Here is a 20,793-nt window from a genome sequence, read left to right as displayed (position 1 = left end):
TGAGAGACAAATGCCCTTAACAGTGGCTAATTCCCTTGGAACTAAGCATTCTGCTATTGCTGCCAGACATAATTTAATGAGAGGTCACAAAGAGAACAGTTTGCCAGCCAGTGCTATGAACTACTTCGTAATTTGCACAAACTACAATTTCATTTAGGTTTACTGCCACAGTATTAAGCTGAAATGAATTAACATATTGCAGTAGTTCACGTATTTTTTACAGTCCTAGAAAACCAACAACCACAATTTTTTTAACTCCCTGTATGTTGCTTTTCAAATGGGAAACCAATTCCTTGTGAGCATTCCCTTCAATCTGACAATAATGTACTGTGTGAAGATGAGTGTAATGATGCTGTAAATTGTATTTATTTGCAGAAACAAGTATTTTGTGACACGCTGGAGAGGTGTATCTCCTAATGAAGCAAGCCGTGGGCTTCCATGACTAGACATTGTTGTTGCAGTCACTACTACACATCCATAATGAATACTAAAGAGGAGGAGGCGCATCTGTTTACTTGTGCCCACAGAATACTAGCAGATCATGTCTGCTCTCTCTCCACCGCAGCTGTGGCCATGAGCACTCCTGTCCATGGGACACATGTTGGAACAGCCTGCACTACACCAAGCAGGTTGCTGTCTCCACAGCAGGGTGGCCATCACCGTAGGCTTTCAAAGAATGCTGACAGCAACTTCCTGCCACTCAGCACATAAGTGATGATGTCCACACGCCCACTGCAGTCTGAGGCATTTGTGATTTCTGGCCAATGAAAGCTGATGTAATGACTCATGTGCCACCAGGTCCACATGTATTAGATGGCATCAGACTATTCATGCAGGCATGTTGACACCTAGTGTAGTGCTCTAACACAATGTCAGCACTGGGTATGACAGTTGCTACGGTCTTGTACATGATTTTGGGGCAATTCAGTGCTGTCATAACATCTGAGGTTCAGTACTGGCTCATTGTTACATATAAATATTTTATCTGCTAGTTCCATACACTGTTGTAGCAACAGGCCATATACAAATCAAATTGTCATTCAATGGTAACTCCATTTGCCCAATACTAATCATTCTGTTTCATTTGAACTCACTAAAATGTTATACTGTGTCTTTTGATAAGGATGAAGCATACTGGCACTTCTTAAGTTTTCACTTCTTACAATGGCTCTGCACTGAGCCAGGTATAACAGTGACCTTCCCCATCACACAAGAGAGTATACACGAGGCACATCAGTACCGTATCTCTCTGGAACCCTTGAAGTTGTTTTGCTGATACAAAGTTACAAATACATAAAGTGTTCGAATTCATTTTGCCCGTCTTTCTCAGTGATGCAAGTTTTATCACTATCACCGTACAAGAGTTAGCCATTAAGTGACATCCATTAGACTACAAATAAAATACTGGAACAATTAAAGGAAAATAATTAGTAAAATTTTAGAACCATACCATTTTATTATTTATCTGTATAACCACAACCCATTTAAGCATCGATTGTCTCTTAATGCGTTGACAAATACACTTTTCATAAAATTCTGTACCCCAGATGAAAACAGCCATGACAGAATCTAGAAGTTCTTCACCAGGGTGATAGCATTGGGAGCTAAACCACTCTTCTGTGAGTATGAAGAAGTGGAAATCACACAGATCCAATGCTGAACTCTAGAGCAGATGTTCAAAAACTGACAACCATTTCTGGGTTTGCTGGGCACAGTGTCGTCCCGAACTGTCATGCAACATCACGGCACCAGGAATCAAGACACCACATTGCTTGTTCTGCACGACTCTCCTCAGTTTCCTTAAGATCTTAGGTTTCATAACTGGTTGTCCTCCCATGTTTCATAAACCCACATGCAGATTCCTTTAGTATCCAAAAACATGGTAGACATAATCTTAATGAATAACAGAGTTTGGCAAGTCTTTTCTGGTTTGTTGGAAAAGGTAGGATGACACCACACCATTGACTACTGATCTGTTTGTGTATTAAGGAAACCAAAGTCTGTCCAGTAGTCCTTCTCCTAGTGACAATTAACCAAAAATAAAATTTAGGGAAGCAGGCATCCACTGAGTTTTCTGATTGTCAGAAGGGAGTTTTGGAACTAACTGTATAGCCATGATTACTGTGAAAGACACTGAGATATTCACAGAAAGCTGTCAGCCACCTTTCATAAATTTTTTCTTCAATTTTTATACCTGTTCACTGCTGACTACAAAAGGGTAACCAAGTCCTTCACTATCCATACCACTGATGCACAACACCTTCACTCACTACATCTGACCTGAAAACAGTAAAAACTTGGTGATAAATGTCAACAGCTTTGAGATTTTTTGCCACTAGAAATCGTATTATGGACCAGATCTCACATTTGGCAGGATTTTCAATTACAACTCTCATTTTAAATGGTTATTGCAGCAGATGAGAAGCAACATAGTTTTCTTGCTATAACAGCTCTATGTGCGCTGACTTACTGTGGGATATGAGTCAGTGTAGAAACCATTCTTCCACTGCCTCCTCCCCCCCCCCCCCCCTACACACACACAAATCATCTTATCCTTCATGAAAAGGGATGTTACTTTCCAGTCAGTCAACATTAACTCATTCAACATTGACATTTTCAAGGCAATGAAAGATCCTGCTAAATGGTACAACCACCTTTTTAATGGTATTGAGAAGCAACATGTATGACGTAGGTAGAAGAAGATGAGATTTTATAGAGCTGAACATCCCATCATCACTGTAATCATTCAATAAAATCCACTGGCACAGCTAAATAAGAATGTCAGAACCATTCAACCACAACATTATCAAAGGAGTTATCGCAGCATAAGCATTCATTGGTACAGTGAAATACCTCGAAACCTATGTTAGGATGGTAGGACAGGGATTTAACACCACTTCTCTCAAATGTGTGTCTAATATCACACCTTTTGCACCAACACACTCAACAATAATTAGAATACATGAATGGGCTACATCCCCTAAGTGTCCATCCCCCAAGGGCAGGCAGAAATACAAACAAAGAACAGCATTTGAAAAAGTCAACTGAATCATTACTCACAGCTTTACTTCTATGTTAACTAAAAAGGCAGAAGCTTTTTTCATATAGCTTGTCAATCTCTCAGTTTTAAGCCACAGTATTAAGGAATTAGAGCTGTAATATCACAATCACAAAATAATTTTGTATCCGAGACTCTTCAGCAGCTTCTAAAAATACATTATGTATCTTAACGTTGCCGTCCAGAAATCAGGTGGTGTACAGAAAACTCTACATTTTTACAATTATGTAGAAAAATAGTTCACTATTTACATGTATTGTGTACCTTTGAACCATAATATATGTTGAATAATCCCCAGCAAGACAGAAGGTAACAGTAAAAACATCATCATCTCTTATCCTCAATGTAAACATGGTCAGTAAGGTTATGTCAGAATGTAGATAATTTAGGAGTGAAGGAGGGAACTCTCTGAGAGTTGAGGCATCACCACAAACACAAGAAAAAATGAAAACTTTGCTACGGGAGGCACCAAGTTGAGAGACAGGAATGCAGGAGGGAGAGGTAGCAAGTGTATGGGATAAGGGTGCAACACACAGGCATTGGAGCCAATGAGTTTATTTAGTGAGCAATGATAATGACGCCAAGGCATGGACTGGGAAGGTGTGAGAGACAGACGAGGGGGAGACTTTTGGGTACAGCGTGTGGATACAGTGGGTCAGCAGAGATTGAAGTTAGGAGCATAATGGGGGCAATGGATGTGTCGCAAGGATAACTCCCATCTGTTTAGTTCAGAAAACCTAGTGGAGGGAGGTAGAGTCCAGATAGCACCACTGGTTCTGAAGCAGTCATTGAACTCAAGTGTACTGCACTTAGTGGTTTGTTCTGCCACTTTCATTCATCATTTCTCTCATCTATTTCACATTTTCCTAGCGGCATCCATTCCAACATCCTTCTGACTTCAAATCTGATATACCTCATTCCCTATATGCCTCATCAATCATTACACACAAGTAATTCTCCCTTGAAAGGAAGATATAAAAATGAATCTATGGCACAGCCATGGGTACCCACTTGGCACTCTTCTATGCCAACCTGTTTATAGGCCATCTAGTGGAAATCTTTCTAGCCTCCCAAACTACCAACAGTATCTGCATTTTGATAGCTGTTACCCTTTCTGCAACAAAATAATTCTCTCATTTAGCCTTGTGTGTCTGTAGTGACAAGAAGTCCCCTTGTCTGTCTACTGAAGGACTCCCTAAGTGCTTCAGATACAGGCACTACCAGCCATACTTAGATTTCCCATTTCATATCCTCCACATCTCTAATTCTCTCACTACCCCCACAAAACAGCTACAGAGCAGCACACACCTTTATCACCCAATATCATCTCTGACTGAAGCAAATGAATTATGCCCTTCGCCAGGGCTTTGACTACCATCATGTCCTTAAATAAGGGGCGTCCAACCCGTAATCCTTACCAAACTTTCCTAAAGAGGTATTCCGCTACCCACTCAACTTACACAACATCCTTGTCCATCCTGAAGCCAATCCTAATCCCTTTCACAGGATCATATACCGGTGGAAGACCGAAGTGCAACTGTGGGAGGATGATTCTGTAATCCTTTCACTGAACAAACCCAATGTCAGGCCATCACATTTGATTATAAACTGCTTATCTCCACATAAATTTTAAAAATGTATGTATGTACCAAGTCTCCACCTCAACCACTGGACCAATTTCAATCAAACTTGGTACACAAATTACTATCTGAGCAGAATCACTGTGGGGTTTAAAACCACCCACTTATTAAAGGAGTGGGGATGAAAAAGCAATGCAGCTCACAACACGTGAAAACCCATACTTTAGTCATCCTGTACTTGAGAATGGGAGCACTTAAGAGACTTGCAACAAACTTTTAGACATAATTTCAAACCTTTCAGGAAGTTTTTCTCACAGACAACCAATGAAAAAATGAAAGAAAACAAGTTTATCACTTATTACATTTTCACTATATAAATGCGGTTTTAATGTATCACTTCTTTACTATTAATTGTATTCTTGACACATGTTGAAGACAGAATTCACATATACTACTGAATGTACCAGAAAAAGTACATCACTGTACAACATGTAGTTCAGGAGATACATTGTTATTAATACTGAGATGCATGAAAAACTAGCACATCATGCAAGAGGTTTAAATTTATTACTTTGTTGCTACTAAGTCTATTCCAACACTATTTGCAGACAGTATCCACATCTACCACTGTACGTGCCTACAGAAATATATCACTGTACAACACAAGTTCAGGAGCTATGATGTCAAATGCTGATATGTGTGAGAAACTGCCGCAGCATGCATAACATTTTAATTTGTTACTTCTTTACTACTAATTCTACTCACAGCACATTTCACAGACATTAGCCAAACATAACAAAGAATGTACCTGTAAAATTGTATCATTGTACGGCACTTAGCTCAGAGGATTGATGTGATAAACATTGAGTTTGTTCGAAATAGAACTGCAGGACAAAATTGCCTGGACATACAGGTCAAACATGCGAACAAATATGTGTGAAATGTGTTAAATATATGTGAAGCTGTCAAGACACATGTAAAAAGCTCATCCTACCCTGGAACAATTTCTATCAAATTTGGTACAAACGTTGGTTCCAATCTGGAAAGAAATAATGTCGGGGTAAAAACCACCAGCCTCCTATTGGGGTGACTGTGATAACATGGACAGACAGCAAGAGGGAGGGAGATGGGCACAGATAGCAGGAAGAGGGGGAGATGGACGATAGGAGATGAGTATATGGACATTGACTGGGGACAGGATGACATAGACAGAGAAAAGAAAAAGGAAGAGATGGGCAGAGACAGAGGGAGGAAGAGAGAGGGGGGGAGGTGAAGATTAACAGATAGAGGGCAAGGAAGAAATGGACAGAGAAAAGGAAGAGGAGGAGATGTGCATAAAAAGGACAGAGAAAGGGAAGAGGAGGAGATGGACATAGAAAGGACAGAGAGAGGAGAGAGGCGATGAACAGAGAGAGGGGGGAGGAGATGGGCAGAGAGAGGGGGGAAGAGCAGATAGATAGAGAAAGGGGGGAGGAGACGATAGACAGAGAGAGGGGGGAGGAGACGATAGACAGAGAGAGGGGGGAGGAGACGATAGACAGAGAGAGGGGTGAAGAGATGGACAGAGAGGGGGGCAGGGAGGAGATGGACAGAGGGGGAAGAATGAAACTGACAAAGAGAAGTGAGGAGGAAATTTACAAGGAGAAAGGCAGGTGGAATTAGAATGGGAGAGGAGATGGATAGAGGAGAGGGGAGAGAGGAGGTGGCAGAGGAGATGGGGTGGAGAAGATGACTAACAGAAGACTGGAATAAAAACATGCTCAGGCAAAGTCAGGTACTCAGCCCTTAAACCACTTAACATCTTTAGGAGCCTGTACACAGATCGAGGGGGGGGGGGGGGGGGGGGTGTACACAGAGTCCACCCAACTAGTGGCAAGTTCAGCAGCAGATATTACATTTTTCTGCGGTATTAATTTCAATGGGGTGTTTTCTGACCTGTCTAACATTTTGCACAGTTGCATCAGCACTTTCAGTCCTCCCTGAAATGGGGCAGGGGGTGAGATATGGTAGGTGGAAAGTCTGGCCATGCATGAAAAAAGTACAAGTTCATTTCATTCGCCACAGGAAAAAAGCTCAGTGTTCCTGCAATGTAAAGGGTATTCTTTCTACTAATTATCTCACGGAGCATAATAATGTAACTGACAAATATCAGGAAAGAGAGTGAACTAACTGGGCATAAAAATCTGTAAGAGAACTGTATTACAAAAGCAAACAAATGATATTTCACCAACACACAACACCTCCCACAAGGATGCTATGGCAATAGGGAATCTGAAAGATCTGCAGTATGAATTGTTGGAATATTCACCCTATTTACCAGCTATGGCAAGTGCCCTCCGATTTCTACTATTACCACATCCAAGGAAATTAGTAGCTGAAAAACTTTTCAAGTCCAATGTAGAGGCTATGTCAGCTGTAGAGTAGTATTTTGCATATTTTCTGGATTGTAAAATGTGACTTCCATGACTGGAAAAAGGCACTTATTAAAATATTCCTAGCTACTATGCTGTGGTCATATGGATTCACTGTTGAGACCCAATGTTTTGCCCCTTCTGTGGTAGACATCTGCAAGGAGGGGTTCATAGCTTTTTCAAAGGTTCGATACACACCCTGGCTCATTACTTACTGAAGTAAAATTCCGTTACCATGTGCTCTTGCACAGAGGTGTGATGTCTTGTGTTTTGAGTACAAGTGCAATTGCCCGCTGTCAATTACCGTTGTCTACTATTGCTATCACCCCATGGTGGAAGATTGGTACACATTATCTTAAGCATCGGAATCCACATACCATTTAGTTTCACAGCCCCCCTCCATTCACTTAAAATTTTTATTCTGTTTAGTAATCTCTATGGCTTCTCTGTACAGCCTTTCATAGTTTCCTCTTGTGGCTCCCAGTATTTGAATCTTATCTAATTGAATCTGGTGGTCCCCTGATGGCAAAGCATGTTCTGCACCAGCTGATCTGTCACTTTCTCCCTTTCTATGATTGTTCTTGTGTTCTAGTTATTTTTTAGCCATTCTGTTAGAAGTACTTCCTTTCAAGGATGTCATAACACTCTTTGTATCTCAATACTCCTAAATATCCATTGTTATGCAAAACATAGGCAAGATATTCCAGTTCTGCATCTCGCAGCTCTAGTTCACTATGTTCTTTGCTCTACCTGCCAACATTTTTAGAACATGTCACTTTTGTTGTGGGTTCTGTTCGAGTACAGCACGCTGACAGATATGTTCAATTCAATTCCGCTATCACCTAGACTTTATAGGTTGCTGAAAGTTCATTAAGAAAATGTTCCACTGGGACCTATAGTAAGTGCCATTGATTCACCCACCCACTGGATTGCCAATTACATGAGGACTTTGTTGTGACCATATGTGGCAAGAAACCCATCCAACTACGGCATAACAGCAGGAACATTTTAATACGTGTGAGATCTTCAGCAGTCACACTTCAAGTACTGGATCTGCCTACTAGAAAAACATAAGATACACTGTGATGACATAAAGTGGAATATAACTGCATTTTATCTTAAAAACTCATTCTTCCACCTCAAGGCTAAGAATGTTTTTCCTTGCCTTCACAACAGCATGTGGGAAAGTTGACCTATATGGTCGATGGCGCACTTCTGGGTATACAGCCAAGTCGTTATTTCCATTTTTGAACAATATTTCGATGACAGACCCAGAAATCTTTTCTGGATGCCGTGAGTTATGACGTTATTTGCACTCACTGCCTGGACTCCAATCAGAACTAAAGAAAACAACTGGGTCAGTCCTCAAAATATTGTACATAAATTGAAACAATTCAACTGTATGTCCAGAAGTACACCATTAATCAATTGTGCTCATAAAACCAGAGAAATAACTTTGGCATACAGAAATTCATTCTCAATACCCTTCCATCCCTTTCTACATTCTGAATCCAAAATTTACTATAAGGTTATATAATCTTCAATTTGGAATCTGGTGGCAGTTGATGCGGAAATGTTTAGTAATGAACAGCCCACATAGATGGAAGACAATGACAGAAGAATTTGGGAGCAATAATGATCTATAAATCAGTGAAGAGTACAGAACAAGTGGGTACTTCAAGTCGTCTCCATACCCTTCAAACTATCATTCACTTCTTCCATGAAATATCGTGCGAACTGTCAGACATCTGCAACTTGCTGCCTTGATATTTTGGTACGGAGACTTTTGGTCATCGTCACATGAATACAGATGAAATTGCACTGAGCTCCCATTTTTAAGACCTGCCGGCACGTGCTTGGTGTACCCAGTTGACATTGCCAAGTGGTGCTTGACTGAACTTTTCTGCTGCAAGTGCAACATGCCCTCTGTGGTCAAAGTTCACCTCATCGATATCGATCATTTTCACAAGGTAAAATCACAGAATGATGCCAGTTACACAGAGCACAAATTTTTTCTATGACAGAATTCCATGCAGAATTTAAATGGAAACTACTGTCCCAATTGATAAGAGATTTAAACCGACTTGTTTCCATTGTTTCATTGATGCTGGAGCTCCTACAGTTTGATGTATGGGCCACAACTTTTGTTTCAATGAATTTCATCACATGATCAGCAGAAATATAGTGTTCAGTGATAACAAACTTAATGGCTTGGAGGATGTGAATATACTGCTGAGGGTTAGTTTCAAGGTCACTTTTTAATATTTTTCTTGGATAACTTGACAACAGTTGGTTATAACAAGAAATTTTCTCAATAAAAAATGAAATTACATCACATTTTCTATAAAAAAATGTGCTATTCATTTCTTCACCTAGGATTAACAGTTTTCACTATGCAAGACAGGGAAAAAAATCACATTATCAAAAATGGTGTTTTAATGGTATAACATTAATGTTTACTGTTAAAAGAGGGGGGTTAAGAATAAATATTAACTGTGTATACCACATCTAAGTGCTGGAAAGGTGTATTAAACTGTTTTCTGCGAGTGTGATAGGTGGGAGGCAGGCACAGTGGGGAGTAGACGCATAAGGAAAACAGGTGCCCACCAATTTTCCATGACGTGCGTTAACACGAAATGAAATACAGATGAGTCATTAATAACAATAACAGATAAAATTCATATGGACAGACTTCACGTAAATTTCTGTACACTGTTCCGCGCAGACAGAGGGGAAAATTGAGTCTTCATTGTCCTATACGGTAACTGTAGAGTTCTTCCACACTGAGAGTACAGCTCACTTTTCAGTTAACAGACTGGCTATATCTCCGCTACATTCTCTTTCCTGTGCACTTCTCTTACACGAGTATCTTCACTGAGATTGTGTTTATACAGTGAAGTTATTTTCAGATAATTAAGTGAGTAATTTTTACAATTGTTAAGTGAGCTATTAGGTCGAAAGCTCAACAGCTAGAGTGGTCATCTGTCTACCAAAGTGAAGATCCTGTCCTAAGCCATTGCTTATAGGAACATATTTTACATAAAAGCTCACTTCACAACACGTAAAAACTTCACAAACTGTAACCCCTATATCAGTGATCGTCAAAACGTTGCTCACGAGATACTAGTAGCTTGAGGGACATGTTTGGTAGCTTTTGTTAGTGCTCAGACTGGCTAACCTGAATTGCTCCATTGTGCTCATGCTCATGACAACTGCTTACCTCTTCCACACAACTGCTACTGTCAATCAAGAATACTACATTGTTGGCCTCATAGTTGATTGTATATGTGTGAGATGATGCATGTTATGTTTTCACGTATGGCATTTGCTAACACACTGATATTAAGCTAGTTTAATTGGATAGATAAAAAAATCTACTCATCAAGTGGTGGCAGAACACACACACATAAAAGATACCTGAAATTGGCAAGCTTTCAGGGCCAGTGGCTCCTTCTTCTGGCAGAAAGGAGGGCTGATGGGGAAGGAAGAAGGGTGAAGGAAAAGGACCGGAGAGGTCTATAAAAAGGGGTAGATTTTGGGACAGTCACTCAGAACTGCAGGTCAGGGGAGACTTACGCCATGGGATGAGAAGGAAAGACTGACTGTTGGGGACTGCATTGGACAAGATTTGAAAACCTGAGAACTTAATGGTGAAAGACAGGGTAATATGCAGACAGAGATGGTGTTTAAACATCATACACGAGTTAATAAGAGTGAAAAGCTAAGTGCATTGCATGTAACAGAGGTGGAAGGGCGGCAGTGAAAAATAGACAGATATGACAATGAAAAGACATAGGAAACTAAAAAGGAGAGAAGCAAAGAGTAGTTACTGTGAACCAATGCTGAGACAGAAAAAATTAACATAAATTAAGGCCAGGTGGGTGGCAAGAACCAAGGACATGTTGTAGTGCTAGTTCCCACCTGCGGAGTTCTGAGAAACTGGTGCCTGGGGGATGAATCCAGGAGGCACACTTAGTGAAACAGATCCCAAAGTCATGATCGTCATGTTATAGAGACGCTCTGCAACAGGATATTGCGAGTTGCCAGTATACACTACTGCCTATGCCCATTCATCCTAACGGATAATTTGGTGGTAGTCATACCGATGTAGGCCGAACAGTGTTAACATAACAGCATATGACGTGTGTTGTTTCACAGGTGGCTCTCCCCTTGATAGTATATATTTTGCCAGTTACAGGGCTGCTATAGGTGGCAGTAGGAGGATACATAGTCCAAGACTTGCATTGGGGACGGTCAGAGTGGAAGGAGCCATAGGGTAGGGAGATGGGTGCAGAAGAACATAGGGTTTGACAAGAGTACTGCGGTGATTGGAAGGAAGACTGCCTACTATTCTAGGTGTGGTGGGAAAAATTTCAGACGGAATGGATCTCATTTCGGGCATGATTTCAGGGAGTCATGGCCTTGTCAAAGTAGCTGATTAACACATTCAAGACCAGGATAATAGTGAGTCAACAGTGGTGTGCTCTGAAGCTGATTTTTGGAGGTATCAGCAGTACCAGGATTGGATGTGATGACCTGGGAAATCTGCTTTTTAGCTAGGCTGGTGGGGTAATTACATGTAGTGAAGGTTAAGGTGAGAATGCTGGTGTATTGCTATAAAGAGTCTGCGTCCAAACAAATACATTTCCCTCGGATGCCAAGTCTGTATGGGAGGGAACTTTTGACATGGAAAGGATGGCAACTGTCAAAATGTAAGTACTGTTGTTTGTTGGTAGGTTTAATGCGGACAGAAGCATGTAGCTAGCCTTCGGTGAGGATGAGATAAGCATCAAGGAAAGTGGCATGGGATTCAGAAACGGACCATGTGAAATTTAATTTGGAGAAGATATTCAGAGATTCAAGGAATTTTAGCAGCTGATCCTCATCCTTGGACCATATGGTAAAGATGTCATCAACGTATCTAAACCAAACCAGGGGCTGAAGACTTCTGGATCCCAGAGAAATGCTCTCCAAGCGACCCATGAAAAGATTCGCATAGGAAGAAGCCATCCTGGTTCCCATGGCCAAACCCCTGATCTGTCTGTATGACTACTCCCTTAATAGTGAAGTAGTTGTTGGTAAGTAAAAAGTTGATTAAGATGACTAGGAAGGATGTCATAGGTTTGGAATCTGAGAAAGGGTTGCAAAGCAATGCTGGATGTCAGGGACTCTTGGAAAACTTGTAAGGGACACTTTTGTGATAATGGTGGCAGATCAAGCTGAGAGCATGGTCTGAACTGTTCAAGGCAGGGCCCAATGTCAGGTTTGCTGTTGGAAAGGTTTTGGAATGTGGTTGCAAAGTGATATTTCCAATGGATATTACATGTGAAGGAAAGTAGGTCCTTCACCAAAGCAGCATGGTCTAATGCAGGTTTAGGGTGAAAGTGAGATGCTTAGATAGTACAGATAATTCAGCAGGAGAGAGTGCTTTAGATGAGAGGTTAAGGACACTTAACTGTTTTAACTGGTTCTTGTGATTATGGGTTATTCTTGGTCTGGGAGGCAGTGGTGAAGACTATTGGATGTTAAGGAGGTAGGAGAGGACTGATGGTTGATGGTGTGGCTCTTTAGGGAGTTGCAGAGGGACAGGAAGGGAAATGCCACTGTTCAGGTAGTTTGCTTTTGGAGGTGAAGTCTGGCACATTGTTGCAGTTTGAAGTTGGTTTAGTGGATGATGCCATTCAAGGAAACGTGAGGGGCAGATAACTGCAGGATTTTGTAGGAGAGAAGTCTGGTAGAGTGGAAATTGGCTGATGAGGCATACAGGTCACAGATTAGCTGGGTAAGAGTAAGAGATTGCTGTATTTGAAACTGTAAAAAGAGCCTGGTGTAGATTAGGATTACATCCATAAACAGGGACTTTCATGTTAGACATTTTGGAGTAACTCCAAGGGACAAGCAGGTTTCAAGAAACAGAATGTGGGAACTTAGTTTTGATAGTGCAAAAGCATGTTTTCAAAAAGAACAGATGTAATACGAGATGGAATTCATCATGGCAATAGAGGACACCTTGGAGAGTTAGAAATCGTGGGAGTGGCACAAAAAATAATAAGTAAGCTGAGGATGGAAAAAATAGAAAAACAGAAGAAAATCAAGGAAAAAAATAAAGAAAAATTCTGAAAAACCAAAAAAAAATTGTATGAAAATCATTAACAAGAAGTAATGAGTGAGTGATCTATATGACAAGAAAAAAATGATTGGAAAATAAAATGAAAAAATCGACTGGAAAAGTCATGAAATCTGACAAAATTTTAAAAAACTGGGTAAATAGAAAGTGATAGTCATAGGAGAAAATGTAAACTACTTAGTTTGGTGATTAAAGTGAGGTAAGAGATGGCAACAAAGGTTGATCAGAGTGTTTTGCTGAAAAATGCATGTACAAAAATGTGAAAGAATTATGTATAAACAAGATAAATGGATGGTGGAAAAGAAAATAGCTGTCAAATTTGTGAATAAATTCGTGAAAGACAATCGGGAGAAGGCCATGCAGATATTGAACTGTAAACTGTTACAGGCAAATTCGTAAATAACAGAATTGTTATATGCAAATAAAAATGGACCCATCTATGAGCATGGAAATCAGTACTAAGAAAGATGTAAGGGCAAAGTGTTGATTAATCTTGGTGAAGAAAAAAGAACAGATCAGCACGTACAGTAGAAAACAGATGACAGTTTGAACAGGACACATGATAAAGACTGACAAGAGGGTTACGTAAGAAGGAATGATGGCCACATGGGTTGATACCACAATGAAAACAATCAATTATTGACAAAATAATTTCATTGGATAGATAAACAATCTACTCACCAAGTAGTGGCAGAACATACTCATAAAAGACAGTTGTGATTGGTAAGCTTTCGGAGCAAGTGGCTCCTTTTTCAGGCAGAAGGGTTGAAGGGGAAGTAAGAGGGATGAAGGAAAAGGACTGGAGACGTCTAGGAAAAGTGGTAGATTTCAGGAAAGTCACCCAGAGCCGTGAGTCAGGGGAGACTCACCACACAGCATGAGAAGGAAAGACTGATTGTTGAGGACTGCTTATCCGATGCGGGAGGGGATCTCAGCCGACGTGAATACAAACATTTTGCATGTTTGAGACAAACCCTTGACAAGCAAGACACTTTCAAGCCTTCTTATAAATGCAAACAATATGTTGAAATTATTTCAGATTTGAGAAGCCAACTCAACAAACCATTCCAAGATATAAAAAGCATTTCAGCTATTGCACAGTTTATCAAATTGGCTTTTGTAGACGCTGATGCTGAAGAGTTCTTTACTCGCCTCATGGAGTATTTCCATTTACAAGAAGACAATGCTGCAGTGAAGCTGGAACTGAAGTTGTTAAGGCTGAGAAAAGAATCTATTCTTACATTTGTAATTTATTACTATCTGTATTTCAATTTCTTGTTTTATATACAACTGAATTTCAATTTCTTTTATTATATACAGTTTAATTAAAAATCATTTCATATTTACTAGAAATATAAGTTTAAACGCAATATACAAATGTAATATTTTTTAAAGAAGTTTTTATTTCTGTCTTACATATACTCACAACAGGACTTAAAAATGGTATGATAGCTCAGAAGCTTCATAAGTTTGGTGACCACTGTCCTATACAAACACAAACACGGTGAAGTTATTTTGTCTACTCACATAAGAGGTTTGTACAGGAAATACTGGCTATGTATAGTCTGTCTGTAAACTGCAAAAGGGAGCAGCACTCGTAGGGGAAGGCGCCTCTTCCAGAAGAATGCTACAGCTGCCATACAGGATGACTAAAAATCAATTTCGCTCTCTATCAGTGTAGAACAGTATACTGAGATTTCCACAGAATTTGCCCATGTTGTTTCTTGCATCAGTATTGTTAGTGATACATATCTGTATTCCACACACACACACACTGGCATGCCTGCGCACTGTGTTGCTAGTAATTCGTAACACATGCTGTGAAATGTTCAGTATAACTATGTTAAGCACTCTGTAGTTTGTTCTTTTAACAGAATGAGCAAAGAGAGAGGGACCTCACCTGACTTCAGTTTGCAGACCTACATATAAGGGAAGTGCTTGACCACCACATTCTGAATGCCTGCCTTCCCCCACATATCTACTGTCTACTACACCTGTTTCCACAAAAATAGGCAGACTATCAAGAAGAAATAAGATTAAGCAATCTTTCGTCCTCCTTCCAAACTCTCGGCACTTTTGGGATCTCTGAAATGCAACCGAACTGAACAAGGCAGGTATTCACAGGATTCCATGCGAACACACTACATCATATGTAGGGCGCACGACACATATGAGTACACTGTACAGGATTGCATTGTGGAACATCAACAGCATAGACACCTCTTCCAAGAAAGTGAGTTCACTATCACCAAACACTGTATTATTATGGTCATTTGATAGAATACAATGAAACAAAAATTACTGCCCATACATCAAACTTTCGGAGTTCCATTATTAACGAATTAGTGGATATATGACTGTCTGAGCCTCTTCTCAATTGAGGTAGTGGCTTTCAGTTAAATTCTACATGGAATCCTGTGAAAAAGAACTTCATGCTCTTCATAGTTGGCATCATTCTGTGATTTTACCATGTGAAGATGACTGATCCAATTTCAGGGAGGAAAGCTTTCAACATGGCGGGCATGTAGCATATTCACTCACACAGCCCATGTGCTATGACAACTGTGTACGTCAAGCGTGTGCTGGCAGGGTCTTCAAAATGAGAGTTCACTGCATTTTCATCTGTATTCATGTGAAGATCATCAGAAGACTCTGCACTGCAATACCATGGCAGCAAGTTGCAGAAATCCAACAGTTTAGTGAAAGAACCTGTACACTGTGGAAGTTTCAAATTTGATATCATTCACTTGCCATTGTTTCCATCCACACCTCATTTTTTACTTCTGACCATACAAACTAATATTTGTGTGGGTGATTTTCATTGGTCACTTTGCACTTAATTTACAGCTGCTCTTTAAGAATGCATAATATTATTCTAACACTCCCCCGTACCAGAGAGAGAGAGAGAGAGAGAGAGAGAGAGAGAGAGAGAGAGAGAGAGAGAGAGAGAGGAGCCATTGTTACTCCTTGACATACGACACAACACTAAACACATGTAAATAATTTGTGAGTACATCTAAAAACAGTTTTGTTCAAAGTAGCATATTTTGAACTTACCAAATGCATCAAGGAACACCCTAAGAACTTTTCCCATCACTGAAGTATTGTTCAGCTTCTCTACACAACTCTTTGCAGACTTAACAGACTCAAACACGACACGTGCTAAACCAAGGTGTTTGTTCGTGACAGGGTGGTAGTAGATGAACAATTCTTCCACAACGCCAAATTTCTGCACCTGCATTAAACACAATGAAACAAGGCATGTTGATGCAATCATACAAAACAAATATAAATAGAAAAATGTTTCTCCTTAAAGAAATGCAGTAATCAATTTGCGAGTAGATATAAGGACAGTTGAAACATTTATCTCCTATTTCAGAGGTCTTTCTTCCATTTTTAACATGATTCGAAACAGACTTTTCTCCTACTTTATTTATGGTTGGAGGCAGGGGATGCAGGTAATAGAGAGATCGAGTTTTCTACCACGCTGACAATATGGTAGGGGAAATAGTAATGGGTGTGTAGCCTGCACCTTGTTTACACACAGCTGCCAATAAGTAAAATGTTACCAAAGTTTTTAACTTTATACACACAAAATTTAAACTCTCCTCTGGTGAAATAAAAGCTGATTTACCTTAAAAATGAAAGTTAATTTACAATGAGCTAGAATGTATGCATCTGCAATCATACACTCTTGATATTCAACAATGAGGTTGTGGCTGATATTATGCTGTCTTTTTATTTGGCCCCAGGGATATGTGGCACCGATGTAGATACACTATTTCCCACAGACGTCCATCAATTCATGGCTAGACGGGCGGCTGAGGAAAAAGTGCACAGACTGAACAAGCACTATTTGTAACATTTGCCATGTTTTCCAATGCTACAATTATTTACGAAGAGATATAAGAATCATCCTATTACTAAAGCAACTGCATACCATGTGTTTATATTCCCATTGTGTCAACTGAATACATATTTTAAGACAAAGTCTGGAAACCAAGACAGCATTTATTATAACCAAATCCAAGAGAAAATAGTTCCTGAAACTGGTTATTTTTTTAACTGGAGGGTCAAAACAAACCTTTAATTTTGAAATACAGGAATTTAGTACCTGTGTGGTGTGTCTTCTGGTAAAAAGAATAACACAATATAAATACTTCCAAAACGCATGCCCAAGACAACAGAAACATATGAATGCAGCAATTTTTATGTAGCTTTTTCTATCATGAAACCTGCAGAAAGGATGTGTTTATGCTACCACCTCACTGCTCACTGACATGACCTTACCAGCTCATTTAACCTGCACCATCACTGCTTTCCCCACTACTTGCTATGATCCTAGCGACAGAATGATATCAAGCTAGATTGTGTTTCGCACTGTGACATCGCCTCATGTCCTGAAACTTTATCCGTGATTGGCTGCTTCAAGGCCACTCCAGCAATGCCATGTTTCACTCTACTGCCACTCTGCTCGCTATGTCAACAGCCGCATGGTAATTAATCACAGCGAGCAGCAAGGCTACGGCATAAATATACCTCGAGGAAGACTTGTTCTTTGCCCTTTTCATCTTTTTCATTTTACATAAGGGTTAAATATCTTTGCATTATGAGGATATTACATATGTCCAAAAGCTGCTGTCCAGATATATCGAGAATGTTTCTCACTTACTATTAAAATTCAAAATATAGTTGGCACACAGCTTACAGCCAATTAACAACACACAACTATTCACACACTACACACCAATGTGTCTGACAACTGGCACTCCCTAAAGTGCATAAAAAAGCACGTCACTAAATGCACATTTTTTTGCTTAGCTGTCCCTGACTGAAAAGTGGTGCAGACTGACGCCAGTGTGCAGACATTACACTTAACTGTAAGTCATTTCAGTATCTATAACTAGTCTTTATTGTGCTTGGATCTATAACTAGTCTTTATTGTGCTTCAGAAATCATTCCTTTAAAAGAGGAAAATTGTCAACCAGGTGTTCAGCATTTACTGGCAGTGGATCCCACAGCTCTGTCGATTATATGATGGACAATTTGAAGTGAAATTATCCCTTATTTTATTTTCACATTATGTTGCATGGTAGAGGGTACCTGGTACCCACTACTAGTCATTTCCTTTCCTGTTCTTCCCACAAACAGAGTGAGGGAAGTCTATATGCTTCCATATGAGCTCTAAATTCTCTTATCTTCATGGCCCTTAAGCAAAATGTACACTAATGGCAGTAAAAACGTTCTGCAGTCAGATGGTTCCATAAACTTTCTCAATTGTGTTTCCCAACAAGAATGCCGCCTTCCCTCCAGGGTTTCCCATTTCAGTCCACAAAGCATCTCCATAATACTTGCATGTTGATCGAACCTTCCAGTAACAAATCAAGTGATTCACCTCTAAATTTCCTCAATGACTTTCTTTAATCTGATCTGATGGGGGTCCCAAATGTAATGTAATTCTGAATATTGTGTTCAATTGCATTGTTTTCTTCTGCTAATCAATAGAAATTTACAAAATAACACTACAACAGCAAGCAGGTCAGTGCAAAAGAAAAGGCTTGATGTCAATATTGGTCAGGTTATTATAAAGGATGGAGACCAATATTGGTAGGAAATGAGAACAGCAGATATATAAAAATGCAAAAATGTGCAATTCTCATCATGTGTACAGCTTTGCCATAATGCCCCTTGCTTCCTTCATCTTACTTTCTAAAGACTGTAATTAATTTGAGTTACTGTTTTAATACTGCTCATAATTTTGGCCACTTAAATCATTCTTAGGAAATACGTCCTAAGGCTACTAGCACCACAGTATTAGCTGATTGTCCTGTGGTGTATGGTAAGGGGCCGAAGCTGAGTAACTGCAGGAAGATACAAAACAATTTAGACAAAATTTTTATATGGTGTGATGAATGGCAGCTAGCTCTAAATGTGGAAAAATGTAAGTAGATGAGGATGAGATGATGATGATGATCGGTTTGTGGGGCGCTCAACTCTGTGGTTATCAGCACCCATACAAACTCCCAATTTTGACGCAGTCCAAATTTCACACAGTCCAATCTAGCCATTGTCACGAATGATGATGATGATGATGATGATGATGATGATGATGATGACGACATAAACACCCACTCCTCCAACAGAGAAAAATCCTCAACCCGGCCTGGAATCGAACCCGGGACCCTGTGATCCAGAGGAATACCACGAGCAGCGTGATGAGGATGAGTAGGAAGAACAAACTGTAATGTTCAGATAGTGTAGTACTAGTGTCCTGCTTGACATAGTCAAGTTATTTAAATATCTGGGCATAACACTGCAAAGTGGTACAAAATGGAACGAGCATGTGAGAACAGTGGTAGGGAAGGAGAATGGTCAACTTCCGTTTACTGGGAAAATTTTAAGAAAGAGTGTTTCACCTGTAAAGGAAACTGCATATAGGACACTGGTACTGCTCAAGTGTTTGGGATCCGTACCAGGTTGGATTGAAGGAAGACATCGAAGCAGTTCAGAGGTGGGCTGCTAGATTTGTTACTGTAGGTTTGAACAATGTGTTATGGAGATGCTTAGGGAACTCTAATGGGAATCCCTGGAGGCAGGGGGCATTCTTTTCGAGAACCACTATTGAGAAAATTTAGAGGTCTAGCATTTGAAGCTGACTGCTGAACGATTCTACGACATACCGTATTTACTCGAATCTAAGCCGCACTCGAATCTACACCGCATCTGAAAAATGAGACTCGAAATCAAGGAAAAAAAATTTCCCGAATCTAAGCCGCACCTGAAATTTGAGACTCTAAATTCAAGGGGAGAGAAAAGTTTTAGACCGCATCTCCAAATCGAAACAAAGTTGGTCCATTGTAATATGAGACACAATTTAGGTCGAATGAATGACGATTCAGCTACAGTAGTTTGGTTCGAGTCGTAAGCTTAGCAGTTAAGCTTTACCAGGTAGCCATTGCTGTGCGTCAGGCGCTCCGTCCGTATTTATACGGGTACCCTTCCTTTTTCACGTGCTTCGTCTGGTTTGAATTGATTGCTTATTTTTCTTTGATCTGATAAGCGCCGTTTTCTTTGTTATAGGTGTTTACGCAATTCAGGTAGTGAAGGGAGACGAAAATTTAATAGTGATGGGTGACTGGAATTCGTCAGTAGGAAAAGGGAGAGAAGGAAACATAGTAGGTGAATATGGATTGGGGGGAAGGAATGAAAGAGGAAGCCGCCTTGTAGAATTTTGCACAGAGCATAACTTAATCATAGCTAACACTTGGTTCAAGAATCATGAAAGGAGGCTGTATACATGGAAGAAGCCTGGAGATACTGACAGGTTTCAGATAGATTATATAATGGTAAGACAGAGATTTAGGAACCAGGTTTTAAATTGTAAGACATTTCCTGGGGCAGATGTAGATTCTGACCACAATCTATTGGTTATGAACTGCAGATTGAAACTGAAGAAACTGCAAAAAGGTGGGAATTTAAGGAGATGGGACCTGGATAAACTGAAAGAACCAGAGGTTGTAGAGGGTTTCAGGGAGAGCATTAGGGAACAATTGACAGGAATGGGGGAAAGAAATACAGTAGAAGAAGAATGGGTAGCTCTGAGGGATGAAGTGGTGA

At 40.0% G+C, this 20,793-nt stretch overlaps 1 protein-coding gene across 1 annotated transcript in view; it reads right to left on the bottom strand.

Moving 5' to 3' along the window:
- The window catches only part of LOC126100296 (histone-lysine N-methyltransferase SETD1B), a 191,271-nt gene that overhangs the window by 103,865 nt on the left and 66,613 nt on the right, over positions 1-20,793 (bottom strand). Inside the window, exon 4 of the mRNA XM_049910902.1 lies at positions 16,234-16,411. Coding sequence (XP_049766859.1) covers positions 16,234-16,411 — 178 coding nt within the window. The remainder of the gene's footprint in view (positions 1-16,233; positions 16,412-20,793) is intronic.

This window comes from Schistocerca cancellata, chromosome 9 (assembly GCF_023864275.1).
Source record: "Schistocerca cancellata isolate TAMUIC-IGC-003103 chromosome 9, iqSchCanc2.1, whole genome shotgun sequence".
Lineage (NCBI taxonomy): Eukaryota > Metazoa > Arthropoda > Insecta > Orthoptera > Acrididae > Schistocerca > Schistocerca cancellata.
The sequence above is the reverse complement of the archived record's forward strand: the minus strand, read 5'-3'. Positions and strand labels throughout refer to the sequence as shown.